This window comes from Triticum dicoccoides, chromosome 6A (assembly GCF_002162155.2).
Source record: "Triticum dicoccoides isolate Atlit2015 ecotype Zavitan chromosome 6A, WEW_v2.0, whole genome shotgun sequence".
Classification (NCBI taxonomy): Eukaryota; Viridiplantae; Streptophyta; class Magnoliopsida; order Poales; family Poaceae; genus Triticum; species Triticum dicoccoides.
This window is the reverse complement of record NC_041390.1, coordinates 607175679-607196182: the sequence shown is the minus strand read 5'-3', so window position 1 is coordinate 607196182 and position 20504 is coordinate 607175679. Positions and strand designations below refer to the sequence as shown.

The 20504-nt window shown below is 45.8% G+C and overlaps 2 protein-coding genes and 1 long non-coding RNA gene across 6 annotated transcripts; all 3 read right to left on the bottom strand.

Annotated features, from left to right (window-relative positions):
- Window positions 1–901: 901 nt before the first annotated feature.
- On the bottom strand, window positions 902–2245 carry LOC119318825 (aspartic proteinase nepenthesin-2-like). The gene has a single exon (XM_037593404.1). The coding sequence runs from the start codon at window positions 2243–2245 to the stop codon at window positions 902–904; it is 1344 nt and encodes a 447-aa protein (XP_037449301.1).
- A 584-nt stretch (window positions 2246–2829) lies between these two features.
- Window positions 2830–6040, bottom strand: LOC119318389. 4 transcript variants are annotated; one of them, XR_005154096.1, is made up of 3 exons: window positions 4680–6040; window positions 4426–4488; window positions 2830–3156 (listed from the first exon to the last, which is right to left on the bottom strand). XR_005154096.1 is itself a non-coding variant. In XM_037592945.1 (3 exons), exons 1-3 carry the CDS (start codon window positions 5785–5787, stop codon window positions 3093–3095), a joined length of 339 nt encoding a protein of 112 aa, XP_037448842.1. In that variant the 5' UTR covers window positions 5788–6040; the 3' UTR covers window positions 2830–3092. The 4 variants fall into 4 exon arrangements, 1 of the variants encoding a protein (XP_037448842.1); XR_005154097.1 differs by having other exon boundaries at window positions 5572–6040; XR_005154095.1 differs by having other exon boundaries at window positions 4426–4745; window positions 5576–6040.
- Window positions 6041–17884: 11844 nt separating this feature from the next.
- Window positions 17885–18376, bottom strand: LOC119318180. The gene is made up of 3 exons (XR_005153991.1): window positions 18258–18376; window positions 18100–18170; window positions 17885–18014 (listed from the first exon to the last, which is right to left on the bottom strand). It is a non-coding gene; the product is annotated as an uncharacterized LOC119318180 (long non-coding RNA).
- Window positions 18377–20504: the final 2128 nt, after the last annotated feature.

Genomic DNA, 20504 nt, shown 5'->3' with positions numbered 1-20504 from the left:
ATTTGCACCCAATACACACGAAAATTGCGCTTTTAAAAAATATGCAAGAATAGGCATATAATAGTGGAATTTTTATAAAAAAAGGAAGAACAAATTTGTGACATTGGTATTACCCTTAAAGAAGAAAGGACATGAAAAAAAACTAAAATAAAATCAAGATAATTAAATTTTGTAAGAAAGAATGGATTAGTGGCTTTGGTAATACCCTTAAAGAAGAAAGGAAACGAAACAAAAACTAAACGAACTAAAAATATGAAGTTTTCTAAGAAAGAATGAATTAATGGCTTTGGTATTACCCTCTTAAAAGAAAGAAAATCAAATAAAAATTAAAACCTAACAAAAATAATGAAGTATTGTAATGATGAATAAACTAGAGGCATTGGTATTTACCCTTTAAGTAGAAATAAAACTAAAATAATGAAAAATCTGCACAAAATATACACTAAAATTGTGCATATTAAAAATATGCAAGAATAAGCATACAATAGTGCAATTATGGCAAAAAATTCTAAGAAGCAATGAATTAGTGGCATTGGTGTTACCCTTAAAGAAGAATGAAAATAAATAAAATCAAAAATAAAATCAAAGCAATAATGTTTTAAAAGAAGAATTAATTAGTGAATTCGTATTACCCTTGGCGTGGCCCTAATAAAATCAAAAATAAAAAGGAAGCACGGATCTTGAAGCAGCAATCAACGTCAGAAAAATCGACTGGCCCTAATTCAATTTTCAGGCAACTTACATATTGCTAAAGTGAAACTAAAAATAGGAGGAGACTGTGCATGAATCTCCATGGTTTATTATATATTTTGACATGCCACTCGATTAAGGATGGTGCACAACGGTCTTAAACATGAGTGACTAATGATCAACGAGTAGCTAATGAATGGTACAAGCCTCGTCACCACTCGAACGGGGTGGGCTCGGTGTCGGCTTCACAGCTCTCTGGGTGGATGGTGATGGTGTTGGCCCTGAGGTCAAAAATGAATCGCGTATCCACCTGCTGCATGGCGCCGATGACCGTCGGGTGGCGCGAGGTCGTGGGGTACACACCAAAGCACAACACCTGCTCGTTTTCAACCTTCAAGAAGAGGTGCCGGGAGCCGATTTCCGGGTGCGCGCGCGTGGGCTCCCCGTGCCGAGTAGGCGGGCCCTCAAAGTCAAGCGTCAACCTCGGGATGCGCGACCAGATCCCGGGCTCCTCCCGGAAACACAGGTGGAAGTCACGGTCACGCACACGCTTGTACCCCCACTGCTGCACCACATGGGCCACCGCCTCCTCCACGAGCGTGTACGCCGCCGGCACCAGATGGGTGATCTCTGTGCCGGCATCCACGAAGCACCCACCTGACCCGTCGTGCCGCCGCTCGAACATAGTTTGGTGGATACCCTGGATCGGGGACCCGTTGAGGCTCACACCCAGAAGCTTCACGTAGTAGGCCGAGTCGGCGGCACCGTGCGGGTGGTGTGGCGGCGTGGGAAGGATCTTGATGCGATGGTGGACTAGAGGCGAGGGCTCCGGGATGTCGGCGCCGAAGCGGATGAAGCCATGTCGGTCCTGGCTGTGACCTGGGCCGATCAAACAGTAGGAGAAGCGCCAGGCGACACGGTCCTTGATCTGCATGATAAGGGAGGAAGGCAGCCTGCCCATGCCCAGTGTGCCTGCGAACGTGCCTTTGGTGTCGAACCCCTCGGTGGCCTGCGCGCACCCGAAGGCGATGCCATGGATAGGCAAAGTCGGATCACCCAGAACGATGGTGTCGACGCTGACGAAGCCGTGTGCCTCCTCTGGGAGGTGGAAGGAGCACTTGTCGCCGACGGGGTGGATGGGGTTGGGCGTCCGGCACAGGGGGTTCGCCGGATGGAGAGGGCGGTAGCTGCTCGAGTGGCTAGGGTCGAACACCGGGCTACGTTGTCGTTGCACCGGCAAGCAGTGCACGCACCGCATCCACGGCAGGCTGCTGGCCGTGTCTAGCACGAGGAAATGGGTACCCTTGCCGCGGCCCGTGCCAATGGTCACGGCCACGCCATACGTGTACCTCAGGGGGGCCGTCGGGGAGGGACGGTGGTGGGAGCTCGTGGTGTTCACGACCATGAAGCCATCGGCGTCCACACGGTACGTGCCCCTGCCGTGGTTAGCGACCAGCGGGAGGCTGAAGCCACGGACCGCCGTGCACATCGTAGGCAGGACATGGACTAGCACACCGGCAACAAGCAGCAGCACGGTGGAGACGGTGATCTCCATGTTATGTATCTGGTTGCCGTGGCTGCCGATTGCAACACCATTATATATTGACGTACGGATATCGTTTGGGCGGCGGATTAATGTTGCAGGGGATACATTGCAATCATGCAACAAACTCCGATCATCACAAATTAATTAGTATATAGCCAGGCCGAAAGATTTGCATATCACTACACCACAACACTAATGCAATGGCATATAATCTGCCGGGAGAAAGCCACTAAGAGGGCAGACAAACTGCCAGGAGAGCCGTTCTCCCGGCAGATAGAACTGCCACAAGAACGGCTGCCGGGGATAACTTCTCCCGGCAGATAAATTTTTCACGGCAGTATCTCTGCCATGACCCATGTATTTCCCGGCAGTTTGTTTTCTCCCGGCAGACTGGTTTTAGCATAGGAACTACAGTTACCGGCAGCTAAACTGCCGGCACAAATATGGTCACCCGGCAGTTTATATGCCATAACGTTATGTTTCACTAGCAAACGTTCTGAGCAACATATACATAATTTAGTATTACCACTGCGTGATTAAGCAATCAAGATAGATCATACAACTTATAGATAAACTTCAATCAACATTACATATAGGCCTCATCCAAAATCTTAAACTTCATTCGATAAACATAATAGACAAAATATGTATTTTCCTTTGATACATTCATGAGACAACAATATACAAGGACGTGCAACAAAAAGGAAAAGAACATATGTTTCTGGATGTGCAACACAATCAAAATGAGAGTAAAACTTGTGACTTATGTGCCAAAACAAAAAACAAAATGAGCGTAAAACGTGCCAATATCTCCAGGTTCAACAAACAAGGCTTATTACAATTTCACTACACCAACTTAGTCGTAGGTCTCCCAAATCTTCAGGGCAGCCTGTAGATCAACTTGTGTATCTTTGAGGCACCTGCAACAGATCAAAAATTCAAAATGAAGCTCTTATTTCAGATTTTAAATCTGACACATTAACAATTTGGACATGTTGGATTTTAAATAAAACTCCCATATGTGCAGCACTTCATCATCACAGCAAGCATGAGGCAATATTACATAATTTGATCAAACAAGAATTATTTGCACTGCGCATACAAAAATCTTCCATGGGCAAATATGACAAAACAGGAACATGTACAATTCACTGTCCCTTACTAGAACTATGTACTTGTAATAGTCAGTGGCTTCTCAGCTAGGCAGTTGGCATATCTATCCAAAGACAAGCACAAAATGTTGAACGTGTGGCGTGTTGTGCAAAAGCAACAAATCCCACTACTAACATGAATCACATAACGCAGCAAAAAAGGACATATTTTGGGTTCTATTAATGGGGAGTAACTGTTCAGTTCCTGGTTCCATGCTTTTGTTAAGGAGCAAGCAGAACAAAGTAAAAGAGAACAGGACATAAAGTATAAGATGAAGCATCATAAAGAGAGGAGCAAGGAAAAGAGAACAGAATAGAAGAAGAAAGATGGCGGCATCTTCAAGAAGAAAGGGATTTATTTTTTTGGTTTTTGTATGATGACTTGGTTTCTATAATCAAAATATATGTAAATCAACATTGCGCAAGCAAACACACTCGCCATCCGAACGACCATTCTGTTTGCATAAGCAGGAGAGGAGAGGAGATGTTAATGAAGCACACTGTATTTACTAAATATTTGGGCTGCTAACAAAACAGAAATGCCTTGGCAAACTGAAGGCTGTGAGCATTTGTGCCCTTTCATCTGTACCATTGTACTATGTAGCTAGTGGTTTGTAACATGATTTCTGTAATGACTCAAATCAGTAGTTATTTACTGGCCGGTGTTCAATGAGATACTGAGATGACGTATACTGTTTGGCAATTAAAGAATTATATAGTACTTCCGAAAGAAATATATATATTATTTTTTATTTGTAACATAAGTATATACTGTTGCATTTAGAAAGTGTCATCAATGTAAGTATTATGCACATATTTTGGTACAGTAGCCATGAAAGAAGTATCCGGCAGAAATAGGGTGCAAAATCTTAAAAATTAAAATGCATCTTATAAGCAGTTGATATACTGATAACTGATACTACACTAGTATACACCAGAAATTAATCTGAACAGAAATGGATCAATTGGTTCCTTCCAAAGTCAAACAACAAAGAAATAGTATCACGTAGCAATAGCCAAGAGAAACATATATATTACCTCCTCAGCTTGCTTGTGGTTGCATTGCTGCTTTTGCAAATGGACCAGTCCCCAGCTTGCCTTCTATTAAAGAAAAAAATAATAACAAAATGCATACCAGTCGTATCTGCTACAAGCAACAAGAAATACAATACCGACAAGGAATGCAATCTAGCACAGCAGAATAGTGAACTGAAAGGTGTCGTTTCAGGAAATGGAAAACTAATAGTAGAATATCATTTATCTATATTGTAGGAATAGCAAAGAAATGTCACCATCAGTTAAGAAGTAGAGGATGCTGTAGATCTGCTCGGGCAACGAATCAGAGGACGTAAATGGCCCTATCAGCATTTAAAGCATCATAATTCTTATACCATATTGGCACCATTGTCATTTCACTATGAGAACAGAAAGGCACATGATACAAACTCTTAGCAAAAAATAAATAAATCAGCATCCATGCCCTACTATAATCACCAATCATCAATTAGCAGGCGATAAAAGGAGACAAACCTCGTGTAGCATCAAGAATATAATTACCTATATCAATTAGTGCAGTACATATCCAAACACAAAGTTTGCCCAACTTGTATGACAGAGATGGAAGTGCATGTATGGCCTAGCTAGCTTACAAAATTCACATTCCTGTTATTAAAGGTATTACCGTACTAGCCATTTCTAATTTATTGACTATGCAAAATGAAATTTAGGGGCAAGACATGACACTTTGGCTTTCTTGTTCTAGCCTGAACTGAAAAGGTTGTGAGTAACAATAACGAGTTGGTCATAAAAGTATAGAGTAATCTGTATTCCACATAAATCCTCAGCTGCAGGTAACATATTGGATTATGAAAAGCCTACACGTATGGTTATGGTCTACTTTCAGAACACGACCATATCAGCTGGTACTGTTGCTCCAATGAGTATTTTCTACCTAATCATTCAATTAAACCATCACTTCATTTGGAGTCTAATGTCTGAATCTCATTTCTTTAAACTCTATTTTGGAGTAGTTTCTATCTAACAAAGTAACAATTCAAGAAATTTTCAAAACTATAGCAGTTGTTCTGTGCACAAACCAAACCTCACAAATCACAGAGATGAGACTAATCAAACTCACAAGACACGGAGAAATCTCATTGGTTGGGCTGCGGAGGTAGCCGAGACCTACTCAGGGGAAAGAACGCAGGACAGGCATCTGCTTGGGGGAGAGGACGACGAGGTAGCGCTGAGGCTCCTAGAGAAGGAGGCGCTGCTTGGGTAAGGAGCTTCTGGAACATCAACGTTGGTCGGGCAGGGGCTCCTGGAAGCGGCGGCGCTGCTCGAGGGAGGAGCTTCTGGAAGCGGCAGAGCTGGTGGGGGTGATTCCAGGGGAGAACGCATGGAGGAGGCTTGGCTGCTTGGGGTTGCTGGTGTGTGGCGAATCGTGGTCAGGGCAGCGGAGGGTGCTCGGCGTCGTGGTCGGTGAGGGAGTTGGCGCTGGGGTGTGGTGGACGGTGGTCGGCGTCATGGTCTGGGATGGATCTGGCACAGGGATGTGGTGGAGGGCGCTCGGCAGCCGCGAAGGGTGGGCGGCGGTGATGGCGGCGGCGGAGGAGGGTGGTCGAGGAGGCGGCTAGGTCTTGGAGGAGGTGGACGGGCCGGTCGATTTCGATCTGAGATGGAGTTTGGGGATTTTATCCTTTTGGACCGAAAATTTTGCTTCTCGCGCGCTCTTACGTGCCATCACTCGTATGGGCCAATATTCGTTCGGTCCGGCCCATCATAATCCCCGGCAGATACAGTGCCCTGTTTCATTTGTAACGGCACATACTCTATCCTAAGAAGTGAAGCATTGTTCCCGGCAGTGTAAGTGCCCTAGTTGCTGGATATCTGCCGGCAGTTTGTCTGCCATTAAGTACTTTTACCGGCAGTAGAACAATTCCCGGCAGATGATTTGCCTTTGCTATAATATTTTTGCGGGCAGTTAATTGCCCCAATCAAGGGTTGTGGTGTAGTGTATCTCGATCATTTAACACCCACGGTATCCAATGCAAGAGACCGAGATGTGCATTACTGCTAGATTAAGTGACATTTTAGATTTTTACATATCTCCATCATTTAACACCCATGGTATCCAATGCAAGAGACGAAGATATGTATTAGTGCTAGATTCGGTGGCATTTTAGATACTATTAGTTGAGTGCCCGTGGGTTGCCACGGACTAATGATGAGATATACATATAAATTATTTACCGTGAACATACGATGTAGAACACAATGTCAATACAGTTTATCACCATGTCACAAACCCTTGCATGTTTTTTTTCATTTTTATACACATTTAATATTTTCGAAATACATGATTAACATTTTCTGAAATATATATTTTGATGTCAACTTTTTTTCTCATACAAGGACATCGGGAACATTTTGTTATAGATGTTTAACATTTTTGAAACACAAGATTAACATTTTTTTTCAAATATATGCTCGAATGCCTAGTTTTTCTCATACATAACGGGAGCAGGCCCACTTTTCAAATATATGTTGGGATGCCTACATTTTTTTTCAAATACATGTCTGCGGCGGGAGCTACAACCGGAGACGACAGGTGTTGCGATTGGCAGTGGCTGGATGGGCGGGCAGCAACCCTCCTGAACGAGCAACAACACCTCTGGGCGAGTGGCGATGCGGGGTCGTCGGGGTTCCTAGACGAGCAGCAGAGTCACTGCCCTCCTGGACGAGTGGCGGCGGTGGCGACACTCTTCGACGGCTAGACGAACGGCGGCAACTGGGAAGGGGTTTTGTTCGTCAGCAGGCTTCTCTCGAGTCAGTTTAGTTCGTGGGCTGCCTGTCTTGGCCCAGCACGGAGCAAGCTAGTGGGCTGTGACCCAGGCCTAATGTTATACCCTCAAAGATAGTAAAAAACTTCTTCTCCCCTGATGGAATGGGATACAAGATCGGGAGCTCCTATCCAGCGCTGCAGGCGCCCGTTAAAGATCCGGCGCCTGCAGCGCTGCTACATGGGCCGGCCCACTAGCGTGCTGCCATAGTTTTATTTTTTGATTTTCTATGTTACGAAAATAAAAATATGAAATCAAAAAAGGTTTAAAGGTTTAAAGAAAAAAGGTTCATCCATTTTAAAAACAAGGTTCATAAATTTTGAAAAAAGATCATCAATCTAAAAAATTCATTCAAATTGAAAAAGTTCATCCAATTTAGAAAAAGTTCATTATTTTTTTAAAAAAAGTTCATGAAATTTGAAAAAAGTTCATAGAAATTTGAAAAAGGTTCATTTATTTTTAGAGAAAGTTTATTGAACTGAAAAAAAGTTCATAAATCTAAAAAAAGTTCAGCCATTTTCAAAAAGATGTTCATCAAATTTAAAAACGTTCATCAGTCTGAAAAAGGTGTTGAAATTTAAAAAGATTCATCGATATTCAAAAAAGTTCATAGAATTTTCAAAAAAAGAAATCGTCAACTGGCGCCTAGATGGGCTGGCCCATTTACGGATGCCACAGACGCTGCGCCAAATAGGAAATGCCTACAAGATCAGCTACATGGTAGATGTTCAGAGAGAGAGACACCCTGATGATGCTTCAGCGGCAACTCGATCCACGATAACATAGGCTGAATACTTCATCAGCTACTTAGTCCATGTCAGCGTACTTACAAAAGCGCGCAGGCCACAATCAAGGTCTGCACCTTGACAGAGGATGATCCCTCCCACACGAGGCGGCGAGGGTTCAGGGAATCTCATTCTCACCTGATGGTGGAATACATTATGCATTCCCTGGATATGAAGTGAAAAGGCTGGTGGGGCACAGGGTTCCTGAAACACAAGATAACAAGACCTGTCTAAGTAAAAAACACGAGACTTAAGTATCTATTTAAATCAGGGTCATTACTCATTAGTGTGTACAAACTGTCTGTTATTCGCACGTAAAATCAACATCTAAGTACTATTTTTACATCTAAACTGGCGGTGCTTGGATTTAACCTTTCTCATCAAGGAAAAGGTAGAAATTATTGACCATGTATTCTTGTGTTACGGAATGCAAATAGATGGTAGGTTGGCTGCTTGTAAAGTATTCAACTTACGGTTGTGGCCCGTATATCTTGATATGTCGGACATGAGTGTCCCTCCCGTTCAGGTGATTGGCCAACACCGTGATTTGGAGCATAAATGTATGAATGGATGTTTCTCTGCACAAACACGCCAAGAAAGAGAATTATAAAGTATGCAACTGCCTACAAAGGCCATACGCTTAAGGGTATGCAATTCAAGGGTATGCAATTCAAGGGTGGCAAGGTCTAGTAATAGACTGTTGGGTGCATGGTGCAAGCCATACATTGGTGTTACGGATGCTCTTATCGCCGAGGCAATGGCGTTGCGTGATGGTGTGCTTTTTGCCAAACTTCGAGGTTACACGCATGCGATAATGAAGGTGAACTGCCTGGAGATGGTTTATCTCTAGAACACTCGTCACAGTTCCCGTTCTATTGTGGCCCCTATCTTAGTTGAAATTGGAGAGCTTACTAGTGATTTTTCTCTTTTTGTAATTCAACATATAATCCGGCCAGCAAACGTTCCAGCGCATCTATGTGCCAACCGTGCTTGCACATTGAATGTGATTGATAGCTGGCTCGAGGACACTCCCGGCTTCCTCTTGACCAGCCTATTGGCTGACCGTCAGGAGAACGCCTTCGTTTGAATAAAGCTCTCTCTATCTCGCAAAAAAAAGCTCTCTCTATCTTGCAAAAAAAAAGCTCTCTATATTGCCCGCAGTTCAATACCCATTACTTTTACCAAAAAACTAGGTATATATGGAAAAACGAAACTGTACACTAGGTCAAAGTATTTCAGCCCAAAACAGAGGCTTTCCCTCCACTCCACGAGTTGGCCCATTGGCCCAAATGGCTGTAGCGCACGCAGATGACACCATGATCAGTCCATCATCGCCCCCAAAAAAGTATCCATCTATCAGATCCAGGAGACGAACCGCCCCCCAGCACCTCCCTGCCCCTGTTCTGTTCCCACGCGAGAGGTGAGCCGTCAGGCGGCCACGGCCAGGGCTGTTGCCATCCCCTGCTCCACGATCCGATGTGTGCACGGCGGCGCAGACCGCCGCCGACGGGACTAATCCATCCCCGCTCACTTTGGTTCTGATCCCTGCAGTCGGCAGCGGGCAGCACACATTGATTCAGTTTGAAACCAACAACCCACAGATTCAGGTATAATATATATGCAAATTAGATGTATTAATCCATCACTTCTGAAACTGGGGCCTCTCCACTCATGACAATTCTTATTTCTTAGTCGAACTGAATTCATCGATAGGGGCACGGTTTTCTTCTTGTACTGCTAAACACTTGTCTGTCTATTTAATTATAATGGCGAAATTAGAACATGTAGTCTTTTTTAATTATAATGGTGAAATTAGTTTGAACACATGTCTGTCTATTCACATGTGTACAAAACTAAGTTAGCTTCAACACTTGTCTGTCTATTTATTTATAGTGAAATTAGAACTCGTTTGTAGTCGGCTATGAATTATTTAGACATGAGAATTTGCAATTTTCCATCTAAATTTGCAATGTAAGAATGTTAATAAATTTTGAATTTGTTACAGTGAGCATTATTATCTATATATAAAGAATAGTACTCCACAATTTTTACGCCTATATGTTGAAAAATACCAAGTGATGATCAATTTTTATGAATATAACATATTATGCGATATCTTTCATACAGTTTAGAACTAGTATAATATGCTGCTATAATTGGTTATACCTGCCAAAAGGAAGGCTAGGCTTCCAATAAAAAGAATTCTAATTTTGAATACACTGTGTTCAATTCCTGGGACGAGCTGCTGCGGACCAGGGGATGTGGTGATACGTGATAATCTTGGTTTCTCTGCCTATTCCCCATCTGGTTGCTTCCTCTCACTGACGCTATGTACCTAATAGCTCGGCAGCCTTGGTGGAGGCGACATGGTCAGCACAAGGTCCATGAGTCTTCGTAACGAGGGAAACATGGAAAGGGCGCTGGCCAGTGGCAAGGACCGCATCAGCGCCCTCCCCGATGAGCTCCTCCAGCATGTGATGTCCTTCTTGCTCTCCCGCGAAGCCGTGCGCACATGCTTGCTCGCTAGGCGCTGGAGCATGCTCTGGAAGTCCGTGCCTGCCCTACGCATCGTGGATGACCTTGCGACTGACTCCTACAAGTTCGTGGATGAGCTGCTGCGCCTCCGTAACCCGGCGCCATTGAACGTATGTGACATCTGTGATGCGTACGAGGATTCGGATACAGAGGATCCGTTAGCTTTTTGCGAGGAGGCATCCGATCGCATTGCGCCGTGGCTCCGGTATGCTTTGTTGCATCAAGTTCGGGTGAATAGCTCCCATGCGATGTCGTTGGTGTGAATTGTCTCTCATGCGACGTAGTTGGTTGTAATCGCTCTCATGCGACATCTTCGTTGGACAAAATAGCTCCCATGCGGCACTGCTGCCTAATCCAAAGACACATGTTTAAAACTCGAATCAGGTGAGCGGGACCCACAGCATGGGACCCACTAACTTATCCAACTCAGCATTGGTCAGGTGAGCGGGACCCACAGCGTGGGACCCACTAACTTATCCAGGTCAGCATTGGTACAAGAGGACACCGAGCCGTGCCCCGAGCCGTGCAGCACCCGAGCCCATCCTCCCCCCTCCCCCTCCCCGACCGTTGTTGTTCTTTTTCTCCGGCGACGACGCGCAGCAACGCCGTTCCGGGCCGCGACCTAGCAATGTCGAGCTCCGCTTCAGCCTCCCGCCGCTCATGGCCGCGCTATGGCGCAGTGCCCATGACAAGATGCCCTGCATGCCCACGTATCGCACCCCTGAAGCGGCTAGTCACAACGACCGACAAGAATGGCAACCTTGGGCGGGAATTCGTGAAATGCGAGAGCAAACCAGAGCAGGGAAAGGTGAGATTTTACTTCTCAATATGCCAATTTTGGTTTTTGTCTCCCAATTTCATATTTGCCCATTTTTCCCCATCGGATTTGGGATTTAGGGTTCATCTTTCCGATTTCAGAAATTGAAGCAATGCACCCATTTTGAGTGGCTAGATGAGTACATAGAGCGGATTCAACTGGAGGGTGCATCAGGGGAGCTCGATTTACCGTTGGAGGCGGAGAAGTTGGGCAAGTTTGGATCGGGCGCATCTGGATCCGGGGCCCCTGGATCTGGCAATTCCATCGGGGGCGCCCGCCCTTCCATTGGTGCTGAAGAAGTGACGGCAGAGCTGAAGAAGCTGAACAAGCAGATGAAGAAACTCATCGAATTGCAGAAGCAGGGCAATTTGATGGGGCTGATGGCCGCACTTTTTTATGTTTGTGTAATTGGTCTCGCATTTGTTTATGTGATGATAATTAGTCGTAAGTGAATAGATTGGGCATCATTTGTAATCGTAATGATATGTACATTTGAATAAAAGTGTTGCGCTGTACGAATTCGGCATGTCTTCTTCACTCTGTTTTGTTTTTTCAGTTCTTTAGTTAGTCATCAGTTTCAGTTTCAGTGGTAGAGGGAGGAAAAGAAAAAAAAATCGTCCCACAGTTGCCCGAAAAGGCCAGGCCCATATAGAAGTTACGCAGGGCCCGGGCCGAATAGAACATACCCAGGCCCGTTGATAAAAGAAGTGTAGCTAGTGCAAAAAAAGTGCACACGGTCATTGACATCAATATATCTTTTCGGCTTTAGGTTATTTTACAAATTTTAAGTTTCCTGCCTTCACCTTTTTTTAGATAACTCATCTGATAATTATTTGAGCTATTTTTATGCATAAGCTATCGTGTCCGATTGTAGGGTCCCGTGTTGTTTCGGCTAAAACAAAAGGTTGGTTCTAGTTAGCAGTCTAACTTGTAGTCTTTGTGAACCAAAAAGTTGCATTTGTTTGGTTCTAGTTTATTTCAACGAAGCGCCATTTTTATTGCATATAGTGCATAAAACATAAAAGGAAGATAATTAACTAGACACGTGCTAACAACAACTTCTATGATTGGATCATGTTTTAGTGCATTTTTTAGTACACATGGCCACATAAATAAAATGCAATGGAGAAACTTTAGGACCGAAAAAACATATAGATAGATAGAGGGGCATCGGGTATCCTAGTAGCATAGATAGATAGAACATATAGAGGGGCATCCCCCCACTACATATAGTTCATAAAACATGAAAGTAAAATAATTAAAACTAGATATATAGAAGACACGGGCACACACACACCCGAACCAACACAAACACAAACACAAACTAGATAGATAGAAGACTCGCACTTGAACAACTCCTTGGCCCCTCCTCCTTGCCACTCCTTGGCCCCTCCTCCTTGGGCCCCTCACTCGTCGTTCTCCGGCATCTGGTAGGGGAGGCTGTGCATGCCGTTGGGGTGAGGGAAGATGTGGTGGAGGTTGGTGAAGATGTTGTAGGTCGTGAACGCGATAAACTCGCATCCACACCAGAACACCTGGCCGAGGAGGTGGTGAGCGTCGTAAGGGTTGGTGAAGGTGACGTGGAGGCCGATGATGAGGCCGTTGGCGTTGCCATCGTACTGCTCGTGGAGGTGGAACATGGGCGGAGTGCCCGGAGGGAGGTGGCGGTAGCCGGCTTGGAGGAAGAAGCGAGCCAACTCTCTAGGGCCCCTCCACCTAGAGATGGCCCACACCCTCAGGCTATTCTCGACGACGACTCCGGCAGGGTACTGCCTCTCCGGCACGGTGCGAGGGCGACGGTAGGTAGGGCTGTTGAACTGCATGGTGGCTCGAGTGGTGGATTTGGCTCGAAAAGAAGAAGGGGAGGAGGCTTGAGAGATGAGTGTGAGAGGATGAGGAAATGGTGCCCTTTTATAGCCGCGTTGCAGCTGTGGTCAATGTGTACACGGTGCCTTCTGGATCGTTTTCTCTTCTCCGTTCGCACTGGCATAAGTAATTGCGGGCATTAATTCAAAAAACGGCGGCCAGAGCATCCAAAGAGGCACGGGCAGCACAGGCGAGTTGCATCGTTTCGTGCACTTGCATCGGCGGTGACGCCGCGTGGGAAACAGGCTCGTTCATCCGCGCGTGACACTGAAAAAGGAGCTGCACCACCGACGAGTCCGTCTCGTTCAAACATGCATTTGTTAAAATAGCTTAGATGCGACGTACCTATACGATGCGCCCCTGTCGTGCTTTACTGCGTCGATGCGTGCATGCAATGGCGGGCTAGGTGTTCACGAGCAAAGAATAGCTAGGCTGCGACGTTGCATGGCATGCATGGGACAGGGATGGCCCACATGTCATTGACCCTCTCGCATGCAGCCCATCCCCCTCTCGACGGCCGTGCGCACGCACGCCAGGCTCTGCCGGGCCCGATCCGCTCGGCCCAACGGTCACTTAGATGATCCCCCGCTCAACATTATCTGTTCGTCAGAGAGAAAAAACGGTGGCCAATCAGATTGGAGCCCACGGATCGCCCCCACGGAATCCTTCTAGAAGGCCTATCCGACGGCCGCAGTTTGGCGTTAGGGTTAGATCAACGGTGGACGTTTGGTGCTAGGGTTACATGGGGTTTGGAGGCAGTCAACGGGGTTTTGAAAGGTTTGACCGAACATTCAAATGTGTATAACTAATTCAAAAAAAATCTAAAAAATGAAAAACCTGCGCATATAGCCTTTTTATGTTACATAGTTATGATATAAAATGATAAACTTGATCTAATGATCTTTGCTTGAAAAAACCTTCACAAATTGGACTATCTCGACTGAGGTTGCATGGAGTTCACAGGAGTGAGAAGAGGGTTTGAGGTTTTGAAGATGCAAAAAAATCAAAAACATCACCTTAGCTTCATTTTAGAGTGACTAAGGAGGATCTGAAGTTATTTTTGCATTTAAAATTTTTAAACTTGTTTTATTGCTAACTTTGTATTAAAGGGTGTTTTTTCAAAAATAAATTAAATAATATGAATACTTATTCAAAAAAGGCGAGACTTCGTATTGATCCTATATAGGTATAATATAAGCTAAGAAAATCTTTTTTGGGTGATTTTGAGAAGGTCGAAAAAAACTTGCTTAGAAATGGGGCCGTTTTCCCTTACTTTGGAGCCTGTTTGGACAACATTGTACGTGACTATGAGTTGGAATTCACAAAAAGGGTTGGATTTATGAACTAAAGTGCATAGTAGTACATAAAACGATGCAACAGCACAGAACAAACAAATGAACTCAAAAAATATTGAAGATAGGTTCAAATTTGAATATCGGTTCAAATTTGAATTTTATTTCAAGTCAAATCAACATCATAGCACATAAGTTATCACATGAAAGAACATAAGTTTTCACATCAAATGACAACAAACTTAAGTTTTCACATCAAATTTGAATGTTTTCGACTCTATTTCTTTTGCTTCTTTCTACCACTCGATTTCTTCTGCTTTTTTCCACCGTTTGGTTCCACGGCGCATAGTTTGTTGATGCTGATGCTCTTGCTTTTTGGCCCCCTCAACTTTTGCACCTGACCATGTCTCACTTCTTCAGTTTGCACTTCTGCAGATTGAGTAGATGGCACACATTGTTCAACTACTTCAGTTTGCAACTCAACACTTGGCAGCACAACCTCCAAACATGGCAACACAGTTGTCAAAGCAGATTCGAATGGCAGCACAACAGTTGCTTCATCTGCAACAGTTTCAGATTGCCCTAGCGTCTGCAAAACAGATTCAGTATGCATCACATCGTCCAAAACACAAACACTTAGCTCATGTTCAGCAGTAACAGTTTCAGTTAGCTCCATATCTTTGTCACCAAACATTATCTGCTTAGTGCTCTTCCTTCTATAGCCACTGAGTCTTGCTTTTTTCACTGGCCAGCATTGTTCAACAACAAGCGGTGGGGCTTTTTCTGCATGCTTCCTCCTAAAAAATAAAGCATTTGACTTGGTTAGATACTAGAACAAGTAGCAAAATCAAAAACTTGCAAAAACAGTAACATAAACATACTTTGGCCTCTGAGGAGTGTAGATGCACTTGGATGAACCAATTCTGTGCCCAAGTACCTCACACAACTTGCACCTATTTTTGTTACCTTTTTGAGCCCTTTTGGGCTTATCATTCTTTTCCTTTTCCTTTTTCCCCTTCTTACTACAACCACCTTTCTCAAACCAAGCTTTGAATCTGCTCTGTTTAGGCCTCCCAGCCTTTCTTCTAGTGACAGGGGGACACAAGGTAAATTCTATTTCCACCTCAGGCCACTGAGATTGGTCAGTCAGTGCAGGAATTGGACTTGCATATGCAGCTTTGAATTTTTGTACTGAATAATACTCATGCAAATATGGGTGCATATTTAACCTGGGTTTAGATGCCAAAAAAAGTATGGAATGCTCACATGGTTTTCCAGTGTGTTTCCACTCTTGGCAAGTGCACTCATGCAACTCAGTATTTACCACATGCCTCTTGCCACTCTTTGTATCTCTAACTTCAGCACCCCACAAGGAAGATTTCTCAACAGATAGATGTGAAAGATTTCTACTCCTGTTGATCACCTGTTGTACCACTGCTGGAAGCTTGTCCCCTTCCAAAATATTAGCAATTTTTCCTCTCAACTCCCACAAACGCATGATCATGATTCTTATTTGGTCCACCATGTCATGCACAGGCAAGTCTTTCAAATGCTTCACTTTGTTGTTAAAACTTTCTGCCAAGTTGTTATTGATATGATCACATTTTATGGCAGTATTAAAACCTGATCTATACCACAACAGAGAATGGTGGGTGTTCAACCATGAAGCAAATTCATTATCACTACATGATGCCAATATCTTACCAAGGTGATAGGAATGTGTCTGTCTGGTGTAGGATCTTGCTGCTGGCCACATGCGCCCAAATTCATCTCCTCTGAATTTTTTTATCAGATTCATCCACATATGTCCAAAGCACTCCCTCTGCTCAGCATGGGGGAAAACACTTTTTACTGCATTTTCCAACCCTTTACATGCATCTGTGTGGATGGCCAAAGGAGAAACTGGCCCTATGCATCTTTTCAGTTACATCATGAACCATATCCATGATGCCTCTGTCTCTGATTGAAACATTCCTATTGCAATTGGGAACATCCAGTTGTGTCCATCTAGAGCATTGCATGCAGCCAACTGACCATTCCACTTTCCAGTCAAAAAAGATGAGTCTATGCTCAAATATGGACGACAACCTGCTTTGAATCCATCTATGCAAGGCTTCAAACACATAAAAAACTTGCTGAATAAAACCTTGCCATCCTCTGTTACCTCTGTATCTATCTCCACTACACTCCCAGGTGACCTCTTCTCCACCTCTGCTTTAAAACTATACAACATCCTAAATGTATTTGCCCAGTCACCATACAATGATTTCATGGCCCTTTGTTTTGCTTTCCACACTGTGGTATATTGCAGCTGGATGGGGTACAACTTCTCCAAGTCAACTTTAAGCCTCTTTGCAGTAGTGTTTGGAGTCTTGGCTAAAATAGGAGTAATCTTCTCTGTAACCCAAAGCTGTGATGTCATCTTTGAAACTCTCTGTGAAGTGGTCATACATGTATGCTGGTGTGGTATTTGATTTACCCTTACTGTACTTCCATCAGGTTGTAGTCTGGCAGACAAGTACCATTTGCAAGGATTGCCATCACCATCATAACCTTTGCACCGAGCATAAATTTCTTTCGATCAGTCCACATAGTCTTGGCATCAAACTCTTTTTTCACTGCATAGGTCCTGAAAGACATCCTAAACTCCTTCATGCTTGGCCACAACTTTCCCACCTCAATAACTGGGTTCTCTTTGTCATACAAACAAACCAGCTCATTATCATCTGCATCATCCACATCATCTGCAGCCTCTCTCATCAGGTGTTCTTCATCCTCATTTGCATTTCTAGGGCCTGTGTTACCTTCAGCTGGCAAAGAACTGTCATCCTTCTCCTTATCTTTGTCATCAACTTGAATGCCAAACATTTCGGCCATATCAATGTCAGATATTGGTGTAATGACCAAATCTGTTTTTTCATTCAACTCTACTACATTCCAGTCAACAACAATCTTCCTAGCACCATGGGTTCCCTCCTCTCCATCTGCATCAATCCCAGTATCTTCAGCTACTATAGTCGGTTCAGTCAGCAATGCCAACATCTTCTTTTGTGAAACCCACTCATCATCTTCCATCTGTGCAGCCATCTTTGATGGCACATAACCAACTCTGGAATGAGTTTGCAGATCAATTAGCTCTGCATAAAATGTTACTTGTTTGCTTGCCCATCCTCCTTGCTGATCAATTTCAGCAACCATGGATTCTCCATCTTCAATTCTCACATATTCACCATTATAGTTATCAAAACGTTGCAGAGATACCTCTTGTTCTGGACCCCAAACAATACTCTCCCCAATTCTCTCCACCAAATTGCCCACGGCCTTCTCCTTCATGATCTCCAGTTCCTGCGGATCAACATCTGCAAAATCGACATCCAACCTCACGGTGGTATCTCTATCAATGTCTTGGACACTGCCATCACTGAGCTTGGCTTTACAGGGAAAAAATTCCACTATAATTGCGAATGTGGTGGCAGAACCTGAACCTCCCCTGTTTTGTCAATGGCAGGCAGCGGCGGCAGTCACTACCAAATCGAGTTCGATTCTAAATCGCCAAGAAAAGAGGGTGGCATTACCGATTTGAAGCACTGTCTCCTCGGGGCAGCCCGTCTCCTCGCTCCATCTCATCTAGCCCTCGCTCCATCTCCTATCCAATCAAGCAACAGGGGCAGCATGAGGCCACAGATTTATTCAAAATTCAGTGGAATGGGAGTAGTGTTTGGAAAATACTCACTCGCAATAGCCGCTGCAGGGATAGGCGCTCCACCACCGGGCCGCGGAGAAGAAACAACCCCCGGATCCAATGGAGCCCGATTCTAAATCGCCAAGAAACAGAGGGCAGCATGAGGCCACAGATCCCCCAAAATTCTGGGGAGTGGGACTAGGGTTTCGGGCTCACCTCGCAATAGCTTTGCCGCTGCCGAGAAATGCGCTCCACCACCGCGGAGAAGAAACCACTGCCGGAGAAGATGCTTATGGTGGCGCCGCTCGCCCAGTCCAGCACGGGCGAGTCGAGCACGGTCACACAGTCACCGGTCGAGTCGTGGACGGTTGACTCTTGACTACGTGGCCATAGGTGGACCCCACCAGTCAGAGCACATAACCCCCAGTGTCCTAACCAAATCTCAGCCTAACGGACAGCCAACTAGCCGCGTAAAAGGTGTGTCGCATGGGAGCTATTTTTTCCAACGAAGATGTCGCATGAGAGCGATTACAGCCAACGACGTCGCATGAGAGACAGTTCACACCAACGACGTCGCATGGGAGCTATTCACCCATCAAGTTCGGGTGCTACGAGTCACTGCTCCTGTCTTCCCAACCGACCTGGTTCTCGTCTCTTCACACCTGAAGAGGATAGAGCTTTGTCACATGCAGTTTGAAGAGACTCTGGATCTTTCGAGTTGCCAGGTGTTAGACGTGTTAGAGATGACAGATTGTAACATCTATGCGAGTATCTTTTGCCAGTCATTACGACACCTTAACATGAAAGGTGGATGTTTTGACAATGAAATCCGCCTTCATATTTCTGCTCCAAATCTCGTTAGCTTGAAACTAGCTCCAGAGTCAGGCTTGACTCCATTGCTTGATAGCATGCCATCACTGGTAACAGCATCTGTCGAATCTTCCGAAGAGGAGTTTCATCACTGTTTTACTCTACCATCATGTGATGAAGGATGCACTAGGGAAGAAACATTTTCTGTGGTTTTGGAAGGCTTGTCTGCTGCTACAAACTTAGAGTTAACAAGTGATGATCTGGTATGCTCCCACTTCTGCTGATTCCTATTGTTGCTTGTCATCTGCTAGATCTCATTTTATGTTTTGTATCCAGTTATCTGTTAGTACAGGCATATTGAACAAACACTATAGGAAAAAAATTATAAGCCGAGTGCCCAAAACACTAGGCGGAAGATGATGCGTGGGAGCTCTCGCGACTCGCCTGGCGAGTCGCCTGGCGACTCATCGGCCGGCGCCGCCGGGACAATCCCCTCCGTCCCCACCGTCCCACTCCCAGCAGGAGCCACCCCACATCCTCCAACCATCCACCGCTCGCTTGCTCCGCTGCTTGGCCGCCGACCGGGTTCACCTGCGTGCTCCCGGGCTGCTACCTGCCGCGAAGACGTCATCGCCGCCGTGCCTCGTCCAGGTATCTCCTTCCATGCCCGTGTCCTTGCAACCTTCCTCTCGGGAGTCGCCTTCGACCCTGTCGCCTTTCCATCGCTCTCCCAGCCCGGCGCTCTGTGGGTTTCCGCCCCGTTCGCCGCCGGGTGCTTCTCGCGCTCCGGGATAGCGCGTTTGCTGGAGTACTTCTTCTGCGCCCCCCACGAACGTTTGGTAGCCACGCGCGCTTCGCGCCTTGTCTTCCATGTCCGCGTCGCGAGCCCCGCCATTGCCAGGTTCCTCGTCGAGGTTGGGCCGGGACTCATGGTTGCCATCAACCTCGGCTTGCATGCTTCCCTGCATGCTGCGCGCGGGCGGGTCTCCCACCAGCCCAGCCTTGATGGCCCCATTACTCCGTTCTGGATTGGTGGCCGGCGCCTGGCAATCAATTGCCCTGTCCCCCCCATCCCATCGCTCCCGCCCCTACTCCCCCTACCTCCGACACAGGGTGAGGTTCCGCCCTCTGATTCGCTGGAAACAAACCCCACACATGCTGCCGCCCCCCCTGCTCCCCAAAACGCGCCATGCGGGGGCTCGCCCGTCCGCGACAATGCGTCGGTGGGGAGAGACCTGTCTAGCGTTCAATGCGCCGAGGTTGACACTCGCGCGGCGCCGGGCCCCGCTACGCCACCCACCGCCTTCATGGCTCCCCGGGGAGGGTGCAGCCCGTTCTTGGTTGCCGTTCTCTCCGTGCCCACACCTCCTCCTCAACCTAACCCTAAAAAGCCCCTCCCTCCCCTCTCGCTGGACGGCTGCTTTCGTTGCCTCTCCACGCGCCACTTTGTGAAGGACTGCAGGGATCCCGTTCGGTGCCGCCGGTGTC